The sequence below is a fragment of the Podarcis muralis genome, chromosome 10 (assembly GCF_964188315.1).
Source record: "Podarcis muralis chromosome 10, rPodMur119.hap1.1, whole genome shotgun sequence".
Classification (NCBI taxonomy): domain Eukaryota; kingdom Metazoa; phylum Chordata; class Lepidosauria; order Squamata; family Lacertidae; genus Podarcis; species Podarcis muralis.
In genome coordinates this window covers 67,912,327-67,924,446 of record NC_135664.1, presented here as the reverse complement: position 1 = coordinate 67,924,446, position 12,120 = coordinate 67,912,327, and the positions used below count along the sequence as shown (strand labels likewise).

General features: G+C 45.4%; 1 protein-coding gene across 2 annotated transcripts in view; it reads right to left on the bottom strand.

Moving 5' to 3' along the window:
* Positions 1 to 12,120, bottom strand: part of PRKCQ (protein kinase C theta) — a 53,882-nt gene that overhangs the window by 28,651 nt on the left and 13,111 nt on the right. The window contains exons 2-5 of one of the 2 annotated variants that reach the window (XM_028746909.2): positions 11,468 to 11,593; positions 6,642 to 6,841; positions 5,056 to 5,116; positions 2,997 to 3,159 (exon numbers count right to left, since the gene is read on the bottom strand). In XM_028746909.2, coding sequence (XP_028602742.2) covers positions 2,997 to 3,159; positions 5,056 to 5,116; positions 6,642 to 6,841; positions 11,468 to 11,585 — 542 coding nt within the window. In that variant the 5' untranslated portion in view covers positions 11,586 to 11,593. Of the gene's footprint in view, positions 1 to 2,996; positions 3,160 to 5,055; positions 5,117 to 6,641; positions 6,842 to 11,467; positions 11,863 to 12,120 lie in introns of those variants that run through there. The other variant, XM_077935349.1, reaches the window with a different exon arrangement.

Below are 12,120 nucleotides of genomic sequence, written 5' to 3'. Positions count from 1 at the left end.
TTGGAGTAAGGATAACGTTCATCATGTATATTTGAGAAGAATGACTTTAAAACAAAAGAAATGCCGTGTGTTGGGATCTGGGCCCAGAAAGGCTAGGCCAGCATACTAAAATCAGAATTCCTGCGTAGTTCTTTACAAAAATGATAAAGACGATTCAGAGTGGAATTTAACAATATACTCATTAAATAGGGACGCGGGTGGCGCTGTGGGTAAAAGCCTCAGCGCCTAGGGCTTGCCGATCGAAAGGTCGGTGGTTCGAATCCCCGCGGCGGGGTGCGCTCCCATCGTTCGGTCCCAGCGCCTGCCAACCTAACAGTTCGAAAGCACCCCCGGGTGCAAGTAGATAAATAGGGACCGCTTAATAGCGGGAAGGTAAACGGCGTTTCCGTGTGCGGCTCTGGCTCGCCAGAGCAGCGATGTCACGCTGGCCACGTGACCCGGAAGTGTCTCCGGACAGCGCTGGCCCCTGGCCTGTTGAGTGAGATGGGTGCACAACCCTAGAGTCTGTCAAGACTGGCCCGTACGGGCAGGGTTACCTTTACCTTTACCTTTATACTCATTAAATAGACTTAAGAACTCCATTTAAGAAATACAAGAACAAGAAGATTTAACTATAAGCTGCAATGATTTATGCTTTCTTTGACTTATGGCTATTGCACAAAATCTAGCTGCTGTACGTTTCTAGTGACATCTGGATTCTGGTTGGACAAGAGGTCGTTTAAACAATACTTCTTTGTCCTCCCTGGTAATTTTCATACAAGAAGGGTTACGAGAGAGGCTCTGAGTTCTGTATAAAATCTACAATGGAATAGAACATGGCCCACAGTTTCCGTTTGACCGCTCTTACATGGGCAGACCCCCTTGCCATGAGGAATCTTTCTGTGTCTGCCTTCCAACAGTGCAGGTGGCAAGACATGGAATTTAGCTTGTGTAAATGTCTTTCTGAATTTGGGGGGTGGTCAAATTTCTCAAATAAGTGGTGTCAGCTGGATAAGGACTGGAGAAAACTGAAGCCACTATTAGTACGACAGCAATACGTTCAAGGTAGAGGCAGGACATTAAATATGTCTTCGCATTTAGAACATGCAAGTTTTTTTAAAAAAAAATGCAAAGAGAATCTGTTGGGGGAGAGAATCAAAGCAAGTGTGGAGTAGAAATTTAGCCCTTTTCCCTTCTGCTATGGTCCTGAGGAAAATCCCTCCTTTTAAGGTGATTTTTGCGCTCGCTCTCTCTTTCTCCCATCAATCCTCCTTTGGGCCCAAAGGGGAGGAAATCCCCCTGCAGCGGATGCTATTCAAATTTTTAAAAACACATGTTAAATTCATAGGTGTTGTTTGCCTCCAACAGCTATTTGAGGTTGCATCATTTGCATATAGGGGGCTGGGTAGGATTTTGAATTCACATTGAGGAATGGTTCGCAGTGGCCCTTCCAGTAAGAGGGTTCTGTTGTAATATATACAGTTAAGGGTAAAGGGACCCCTGACCATTAGGTCCAGTCATGGCCGACTCTGGGGTTGTGGCGCTCATCTCGCTTTATTGGCTGAGGGAGCCGGCATACAGCTTTCGGGTCATGTGGCCAGCATGACTAAGTCGCTTCTGGTGAACCAGAGCAGCGCATGGAAACGCTGTTTACCTTCCTGCCAGAGCGGTACCTATTTATCTACTTGCACTTTGACATGCTTTCGAACTGTTAGGTTGGCAGGAGCAGGGACTGAGCAACGGGAGCTCACCCCGTCACGGGGATTCAAACCGCCGACCTTCTGATCAGCAAGACCTAGGCTCTGTGGTTTAACCCACAGCGCCACCCACGTCCCATATATATAGTTAAAGGTAAAGGTAAAGGTACCCCTGCCCATACGGGCCAGTCTTGCCAGACTCTAGGGTTGTGCACTCATCTCACTCTATAGGCCGGGAGCCAGCGCTGTCCGCAGACACCTCCGGGTCACGTGGCCAGCGTGACAAGCTGCATCTGGCGAGCCAGCGCAGCACACGGAACGCCGTTTACCTTCCCGCTAGTAAGCGTTCCCTATTTATCTACTTGCACCCGGGGGTGCTTTCGAACTGCTAGGTTGGCAGGCGCTGGGACCGAACGACGGGAGCGCACCCCGCCGCGGGGATTCGAACCGCCGACCATGCGATCGGCAAGCCCTAGGCACTGAGGTTTTACCCACAGCGCCACCCGCATCCCTTATAGTTACTGACTCACAATTGCATGCATGAAAGGGTTAACCTGAGCCATGAGTTCGTTACCAGAGTGGGTGTGGCTAAGCAGGCACTCAGCATCCTCTGCTCTCCCCACCCACCACCCGCACTCTGCTTCTCAGTCTTTTTCTCTTTGTGCTTCCTGGAACAAGCAAAGAAGGAGCCATGTGGCTTTGGCTCCCAGCTCAGTTGTTCCTGCAAGTGAACTGAATCTCTCCAAAATGGAGATTTCAAAGCCTGCATCTTTGCCAACTCAAAGACTGTATGATCTTTTTTTAAAAAATGAAAGCAAGTGCTTTTCTTTTTAAGTCATTTGAAACCCCTTTTCATATCCGTCTTACTGCCAATTGATGGAGACTACTTTGCTGTAATGTCTGGAAACACTGAGTAAAACATCCACTTAATTTGCAAGATTTAGTATTTTCATAGGGAACATTTGTTTAAGGTAGATGAGGGCAGATGCAAATTTAACCAAGTTTTAATGTGCTTGGAGCAATTGCCATTGTGTATAATTTTGCTGCGAGAGAGTAAGAGATCTCTCTTCCAAACCCCTCCCTCTCCATCAGAGAAGCAGCAGGTTGCCCCTTCCCCACTAGACAACCTCCTCACACTGGTGCTCTACAGACGTTTTGGACTACAATTCCCATCAGCCACAGCAAGCACAACTGGCAAAGGCCCATTCAGACCGGGGCCTGATGGGAGTTGCAGTCCCAAAAACTTCTGGTGGGCATCAGGTTGGGGGAAGACTGCCATGGGACTAGATCAAGGAAGGGAGGGGAAGCCATGTATCATACCAGACGAACTCGTGGCAAACGGAACAGAACGTGGGCTGGGGGAAGAAGGTAGCAGTGAACTCGTGACACTTGACATTGTGGATCTTGGCTTGCTTGATGGCTCCCCTCCGTTGGTGCAGAGAGAAAAACCCTTCCTTTTCACAGTCAATAAACTCTGGATCATCTGGGTGAGAGAAAGAGAGAGAAGCTTGGTTATTCTGATGACGAATTCCTGCGGTCTGCCCCTAGAAGCTAAAATAACATATATTTAAATCAGCTCGAAAAGGCGTCAGCTTTAAAAATAAACAGCAGGGCAGACTTCCTAAAACAACTCAGAGAGCTGAGTCACACAACCAAGAGAAGTGAGTGGTTGGTGCATATATTTGTGGACTGCCTGGGGGTGTGTCATAGGCCTGAATGCTTGTCCCATGGGAGGTGGGATTCCATGTCTTTGGAAAGCTAGCAGATCAGAGCAGGGTTCTCATCTACATTTGTCCTTGATCTGCTAGATTTTGATGTGCAGGGAGGGCTGACACAAGGTCCTCTCCCAGCCTGAAGTGGTACCTGTTAAGTTGTGGGTGAACATATCAGACGACACAGCGATTCTTCAAACAGCTCTTGTTTATTCACAGGCCAGGACAGAACTGAAGGGTTCAGTCAGCCTGCTTATATAGAGCTCCAGTACAACGTTACTGTAACAACTTTCTAAAACTATCCAATCACTGAATGTCACTTTCGATCCCTTATTTGCATAACTATTTACAGTATCCCCCTGCTGGCCCAGGGTGAGAACTTCAGTACATAACAGTACCCTCCAGCAGAAGTAACATGGCTGTAATTTTGGCTCTCATCAAATGTTGGGCATCTCCTGTAAAGACCCCTACCCCAAATGAAAGAAGCATAGGAAGAGTCCTTCTGAATCAGGGCAATTGCTTGTCTGGTCCAGCACTCTGTTCTTACACTAGCCAACCAGATGCTACAAGCAGGAAATGATGACAAAATTGGGGACTGAACCAGAAAAAAGGTGTCCTGCTACTCAGCTAAAGCTCTTTACACCCACTCTTTGAATTGGGAGGAAAACAGGACCTTTCTGCCAGTGTGGTGTAGTGGTTAAGAGCGGTGGACTCATAATCTGGTGAACTGGGTTTGATTCCCCGCTCCTCCACATGCAGCTGCTGGGTGACCTTGGGCCAGTCACACTTCTCTGAAGTCTCTCAGCCTCACTCACCTCACAGAGTGTTTGTTGTGGGGGAGGAAGGGAAAAGGAGCTTGTTAGCCGCTTTGAGACTCCTTAGGGTAGTGATAAAGCGGGATATCAAATCCAAATGTAAATTGCAGGGGCGTGGGGTGTGTGACTCCAATTTGGGACTGTAACAAAAAGAGAAGGCTGCTCCTACCCAAGATCCAAATCTGGAGTGGACCAGCCGAGCTTGCAATTTACTGTAGTTTAAAAAAACAACAAAACAGTGAACACACAATTGCCCATTAACTGTTTCTCAAGAATCCACCCCGATTTGCTCGTACAAAGTTTGTAGGGTGTTTTTGGAAAATGTTGGCTATTTATTGTGCATTCGTTCTGATTTGCTCGCAGGGTGGTTGCATCCAGCAAGCAATATGCTTTCCAATCTATTTTCCAGTCACTTTCCTTCTCAGGAAGCTGGCTTGTTACACGAAAGCACCAAACCATCTTCAATTGCACAAACTAAAATTCACCAGGATGTGACTGAATTCCGTCCGAAAACAAGGAGTCCAGAAGTGGCCCAAGGTTTGTCCTGAGTGATGAAAGACAGCAAATGACGCTCACACATGTGTGAATCAGTCCTTTGGGTGTCACAAATCCCAATATGTTGCCATAATAGCCAATTAAAATTGCACCAGCCATTGAACTGGTCCCTGGGCAGTTTAAGAATTTCAATATTTTGAGGCTCTGCTGTGTTTCTTTATGTAAAAGTATTTATCGCTCTGCGTTGGGATTTTGTACATTTTGAAATTACCATGTCCCAACCTGAGCTTTCAGGGTGGGGAAATCCGCAGCGAAAATAACTGAAAATGTCGTAGCAATAATATGACCATCACTTGCCAGTAGTTTCCAGGAAGTATCTTGCGTTCATTAACATTCTGCCTTGTGGCTTCAGTTCTAGCTAAAAATAAAATAAAATAAAATAAAATAAAGGAAGGCAAGTTAAAAATAGCTTTTGTTTTTTTGTTTAAAAAGGAAGAGTGAGTGACAAAACAGCCAGGGAGTGACCATCGCATGAAAAGCCATAATGGAAAGATCTCGCAATAATCTTGTGATCCACAGAAATAAATAAATAAATAAATAAATAAATAAATAAATAAATAAATAAATAAATAAATGTATAAAAGTATTTATTTATTTATTATGAAGGGAGGTTGAGATTGACATTGGTTAACAGAAATACAGTCATACCTCGGGTTAAAGACGCTTCGGGTTAAATCTTTTCATGTTGCGTCCCGTGGTGACCCGGAAGTACAGTGGTACCTCTGGTTAAGAACTTAATTCGTTCTGGAGGTCTGTTCTTAACCTGAAACTGTTCTTAACCTGAAGCACCACTTTAGCTAATGGGGCCTCCTGCTGCTGCCGCGCCACCGGAGCACGATTTCTGTTCTCATCCTGAAGCAAAGTTCTTAACCTGAAGCACTATTTCTGGGTTAGCGGAGTCTGTAACCTGAAGCGTATGTAACCCGAGGTACCACTGTACTACATCCCCAGCAATAATGTTTTACACAAGTGCATTTCAAAAGCTTCCAGGACAGTTGCATCATGATCTATACGGTTCTCTACATTTCTTCATTAAGCTTTCGATTACGTTTTTGGAGAAAATTCCCTGGCGAGGCATGAACGAATTCAAGCTCAAGTCAGTTTTATTACTGCCAATTATTCTTCCTGCCCAAAGGGGATTTTTTTTAAAAAAATCTAAGCAAAGTCTATTACAACAGTGTCCTTCAGACTGAGCAAATTCACGGCAGGCTTATTGAAACCAAATGTTTCAATTCTGCCGGAACTGGCAACTCCCATTGACTGCAGATGGCTTTTAAGGAAATGAGTCTCCATTAATTAGCTGAGTGGTAGAGCATCTCTCTAAGGGACGCGGGTGGAGCTGTGGGTTAAACCACAGAGCCTAGGGCTTGCTGATCAGAAGGTCGGCGGTTCGAATCCCTGCGACAGGGTGAGCTCCCGTTGCTCGGTCCCTGCTCCTGCCAACCTAGCAGTTCGAAAGCACACCAGTGCAAGTAGATAAATAGGTACCGCTCCGGTGGGAAGGTAAATGGCGTTTCCGTGCACTGCTCTGGTTCACCAGAAGCAGCTTAGTCATGCTGGCCACATGACCCGGAAGCTGTACGCCAGCTCCCTCGGCCAATAAAGCCAGAATCGGCCACGACTGGGCCTAATGGTCAGGGTTCCCTTTACCCTTTACCTTACATTCTGCATGGACTGGTTACATGGCAACCTGTGCAAAGGGCTTGAGATATCTATTAGGTCCATAAATTACCATATAGCATATATTCCACACAAAAAACAGTGACAATTTGTTGTTGACAAAGGACAGCTGGACACAGAAAGGGCCCCATTACCTTCAGTAGCTTAGGGCCTCATTAAACCTAAATCCACCCCTGCAAGTGAGCAACGGCTCTAGCGCTTACCCAAATTTCTGATTTCCCATTCTTCTTTTTGCACTTCTCTGCAACCAAATTGAGTTCCACCGTCGTTTCTGCGACCATTTCGGCGCTCTTGTCCTTCACAACGATGTGCATTACGCGCCCCCTGTGGATGTGAGCATCGAAAGTGCTGTTCCAAGGTGGGTACATGGTGGGCTTCTTCTGGACGTAGGACTGGCCGTTCTCTAGGGTCAAAAGGATTTATTTGAATAGTTGCATCTCATCCAGAGCAAATACTTCCCCCTCTGCCCCTACTTAAAAAATGGGAAGCGTAATGCTGGTGGTCAACAAAAGAGGTTCAAAGATTCTCTCAAGGCAAATGTAGTATAAACACCGACAACTGGGAAACACTGGCCTGCGAGTGCTCCAGTTGGAGAACAGCCTTTACCAAAGGTGTCATGGGCTTTGAAGACGCTCGAACTCAGGTCGAAAGGGAGAAACTAATCCAGAATGTGGCAGCCAGACTGGTGACTGGGAGCGGCCACCGAGACCACATAACACCAGTCTTGAAAGACCTACATTGGCTCCCAGTACGTTTCTGAGCACAATTCATAGTGTTGACCTTTAAAGCCCTAAACAGCCTCGGTCCAGTATACCTGAAGGAGCGTCTCCACCTCCATCATTCAACCCGGAAGTTGAGTTCCAGCGCCAAGGGCCTTCTGGTGGTTCCCTCACTGCAAGAAATTACAGGGAACCAGGCAGAGGGTCTTCTTGGTGGTGGCACCTGCCCTGTGGAACGCCCTCCCGTCAGATGTCAAAGAGAAGAACAACTACCAGACTTTTAGAAGACATCTGAAGGCAGCCCTGTTTAGGGAAGCTTTTAATGTTTAACAGACTACTGTATTTTAATACTTTGTTGGAAGCTGCCCAGAGTGGCTGGGGAAACCCAGCCAGATGGGCAGGGTATAAATATATTATTATTATTATTATTATTATTATTATTATTATTATTGAAAGGCATGTTTGGCAAATCCACACCGTGACCAACTCCCACCTGGAAACCTATGTCCCCAATGTGGATGGACGTGTGGATCCAGAATTGGCCTCCACAGTCACTTACAGACTCACTGTTAAAACTGTGTTTTTGGAAGACACTTGGCTATGAGGTATCACAGAAGAAGAAGAAGAAGAAGAAGAAGAAGAAGAAGAAGAAGAAGAAGAAGAAGAAGAAGAAGAAGAAGAAGAAGACTCACCACCCCAAAAGGGAATGTGACCAGTGGGCTGAAAAGCATTCCCTGTGTGTGTTTTAATGGGAATGTTCTATTGTGCATTTAAATTATGAATGCTCACATTTAAATGGCCATGCAATCAATCAATCAATCAATCAATCAATCAATCAATAGTATTTGGGTCATATGCCAAAGGGAAGCACCAGCACTTTGAGCCTGGAAACGGACAAGAAACCAATGCATTCTTTGCAAACAGGTGTGAAATGATCCCACCTCCTGGGTCTCCTATTAGCAGTTTAGCAGCTGCTTTCCAAACTAATTGGAGCTTCCATACAGTCAATCCATCCTGGAAGTAACCAGAGGAGGGATGGCTGAGGCTTGGCTTTGAAGCTCTTCATTCTGCAGAGTTCAAAGACACACCAGAGCCTTCCAAAAAGCAAATGTCACCAAGGCAGGCAGGTGGCCGAAGGCCGCAGGTATCCAGGTGGCCTGTTTGGTCAAAAGGAGTTTTGAAAGGGCAGCGAGTTCATCCTCTGCAAGACTCATCAGGATTCATCAAAGCCTTTCTTCTGAAGTGGCAACAGCAGCCCTACTCACCTGCGGGCTCCTGTTTCAGGGCAAGCTGCTTTGTGGGCCGCAGGTTCGAATAAAATAACAGAATCATCTGCAAGGCAGTTTAAGTTCAGCCCTGCTTCCTGAATTTCCTCCATTTCAACTCATAAATGCATGCAACATTGAGGAAGATGGAAGGCTTGCTTTGTTAAACAACTATCTGACTTTTAGAAGACATCTGAAGGCAGCCCTGTCTAGGGAAGTTTTTAATGTTGTTGCATTATTATTATTATTATTATTATTATTATTATTATTATTATTATTAATCAGATCATGTAGGGGCTCATTCACACTTTTGCTTGACCTGCATTATGATTACCGTATTTTTTGCTCTATAAGACATTGCTTTAATTGCCTTTTGGTACTCTTACTACCATCAGTGCTTTTTTACGAACAATAAGATATTTGCAGAAATAGACAAAAATTCCTTCCAGTAGCACCTTAAAGACCAACTAAGTTAGTTCTTGGTATGAGCTTTCGTGTGCATGCACACTTCTTCAGATTCTTGGTATCTGAAGAAGTGTGCATGCACACGGAAGCTCATACCAAGAACTAACTTAGTTGGTCTTTAAGGTGCTACTGGAAGGAATTTTTTTTGTTTTGGCTATGGCAGACCAACACGGCTACCTATCTGTGCAGAAATAGAGTGATACTGGTAAGCAAGAAAAACAGTATTTTTTGCTCTATAAGCCTCACTTTTTCCCTCCTAAAAAGTAAGGGGAAATGTGTGTGCGTCTTAGGGAGCGAATGCAGGCTGCGCAGCTATCCCAGAAGCCAGAACAGCAAGAGGGATTTCTGCTTTCACTGCGCAGCGATCCCTCTTGCTGTTCTGGCTTCTGAGATTCAGAATATTTTTTTTCTTGTTTTCCTCCTCCAAAAACTAGGCATGTCTTGTGGTCTGGTGCGTCTTATAGAGCGAAAAATACGGCAATTAATTAGATGTATATACCATCATAAGATTTCAGAGCTGAAACAAGTCAGATAAAATATAGGGTGAAAACAAGACAGAATAAAATACAGGGTTGAAACAAGTCAATAATTAAAACGAAAAAGCAAGACACTTTTTAAAGGCTGTAGAATATTACTCAGCCAAAGACCCGTTTGAAGAGGAAGAGCATTCCACAAACTGGGAGCCACTGCAGAAAAGGCCCCGTGCTCACGTTGCTACCCTCTGGACCTAACGTGGAGGATGGATATAGAGACTGGGACAGTTTCTATGGGGAGTACCAATGTTGTGTACTGATGAATTATCCCAGGTTCCAAGGACTTTTCTTGACGTTCTGTGGCTGTGTCTTACCTGCTGAGCCAATGTCGGCTAAGCAGAAATATCTCTCTGGGTTTTCCAGACATTGCATAAGATCCTATTAATTGCCTTGAGACTTACGTGGATTGCAGTGTATTTAATTAACGGGCAGTAATATTGGCGGAGAAGGAGCCATTTCTTTTGAGGGTGTTCGTTTAAGCAATTTCAGCCTCTCCATCAAAGCAACATGATTCTATAAAGCTTCTTAGTTTGCTGGCTCTTTCCCCAACAAGACATTATGGGATGTGTGTGTGTGTATTAAGTTCCCTGACCTTTCTGTGCAAGACTAAATGCTTTTCTGCATTAAGAGGGATTATTTTTAGCTTGCCGGCACTCTTGGATCTCAAGATTATTCTTTGGGTGTTGTTGTTTTTTTTTAAAAGGACTACAATAGCACCTTTTTTCTTTCCTTTTAAAAGGTACTTTTCTTTGCCTAGTGCCACTGTTTTGAATAAAGGCCTATTTTACACAGTTCTGAAATTGGAGTGCCAAACAGAATAAGGCAGATTTCTGATGCTTTCCATTCATATTGAGGAGTTCTGGAATGGCCAAGTCCTAAATCATTCTTTAAAATCGCGTGACACTTAAATACTGCTGCATGCTAAAAACAGGGAGAATAAACTAGCCCAAACTAGGCACTTTAAAATACAAATTATTTATTCTGCTTTTTTTTCTTTTTGAAAAGAAAGTCAAAATTCACTTGGGAAGGCTGCAAGTTGGGTGGGACAGAGGAAGGCCGGCTAGAGAAAAATAGGGCCAGTGTCATAGCTAAGTGGCAGAACATCTGCTAGGCATGCAGAAGGCTGAGGGTTCAAGCCCTAGGCAGGGCTTGCGATGACTCCCTGTCTGAAATCCAGGAGAGCTGCCAGTCAGTGCAGACAATACTGAGACAATAGGAAAGCTGCCAGTCAGTGCAGACAATACTGAGACATAGGAAAGACAATTTCCTATGTTCCCATGCTTAATCCCTTCCTTTTACTGTAGTTGTTTCCCCCCTCAAAAAGGAAGGGGAAAAAGGGGGGGGGGGGGAATCTAGCCTGAGCAAACTGCCTTACCTCTTCTTATTTTATTGAAGGATAAAAAAATACATAATTACAAGTGTACAGAGTAAGATAAGACAAAAAGAAGAAGAGAAGAGAAGAAATAGCACCCAAACATGTAGAAAACTTTGGGGGAAAAGATGGGACAATTGAATCTTTCTCCCTGTGGGTCAAAAAAGCAGCTGCAGGGTGAGTGAAGATCAAGAACAATATTTGTGGGTGGCCCACAAATATCTACATTGGGATCTGCTGTCCCTGTGGATCCTGCCGCCTGAGGCTGTCACCTCCCCTTGCCTCACAGGTGGGCCGGCCCTGACCATTGGCCACTGTTCAGCCTGGACACCGAGGTCCAGATCTGAAGGTCTTCTGGTGGTTCCCTCACTGTGAGAAGTAAAGGTACAAGGAACCAGGCAGAGGGCCTTCTCGGTGGTGGCGCCCGCCCTGTGGAACACCCTCCTGTCAGATGTCAAGCAGATAAACAGCTATATGACTTTTAGAAGACATCTGAAGGCAGTCCTGTACAGGGAATGTTTTTAACATTTGACATTTCACTTGTGTTTTTAATATTTTGCTGGAAGCCTCCCAGAGTGGCTGGGGAAACCCAGTCAGATGGGCGGCATATAAAAATAAAATATTGTTGTTGTTACTAAGCGCATGCATGCTCAAACGTAAGAATAAAGCACTTACCCGACTCCACTGCTTCCTTGACTATCACTGCGCAATACGGATCGATCACATCTCCCTGGGAAGGGAGATAGGGACCGCTGTCGTAGTTGGACAATCCAATACGCAGAAAAGGAGACATGTCGGTCTCTGCGAGGAGAAGAAAGCAGACGTTATTGGAGAGGCTCTCGCAACTGCCTTGGCTGTTATAGTCTTAGCGTCTGTGGCAAGCCCGGGAATTTAACAGAGAAGTCGCTTATCCATTCCGGACAGCATTTCCCCTCTCCGTCCCGCAACCCGCTGAGTTAGCAAAAGTTTCCCTGGCACATGGAGCGGCTATGCTGTTGGCTCCTCTGTATCGCTGGAGGCTGCTGTGGTCACCAAGGCAATGGTCGGGAATGACATCTGATTGACTTTGCTGGGTGAAAAGCAGCAGGCAGCTGCAGGAGGGCTTGAAATTGGATATTGGATGCTGGAGGAGGGGGGGGCGAGGGGGAAGCGATTGCTCAGTGAACCCTGCACAAGTGAATGCCAGGCACAAGCTGCCCCTGAAAGGGAACCAGGAGTAAAGCAGTTTGCAAAATGGCAAGGGGATGGCTGGAAGCTGGCATGGTTAAATAAGATGCTGTCAAGTGTTAAATCTGATATTTATACAGTGGCGGGTGGCTCTGTGGTCT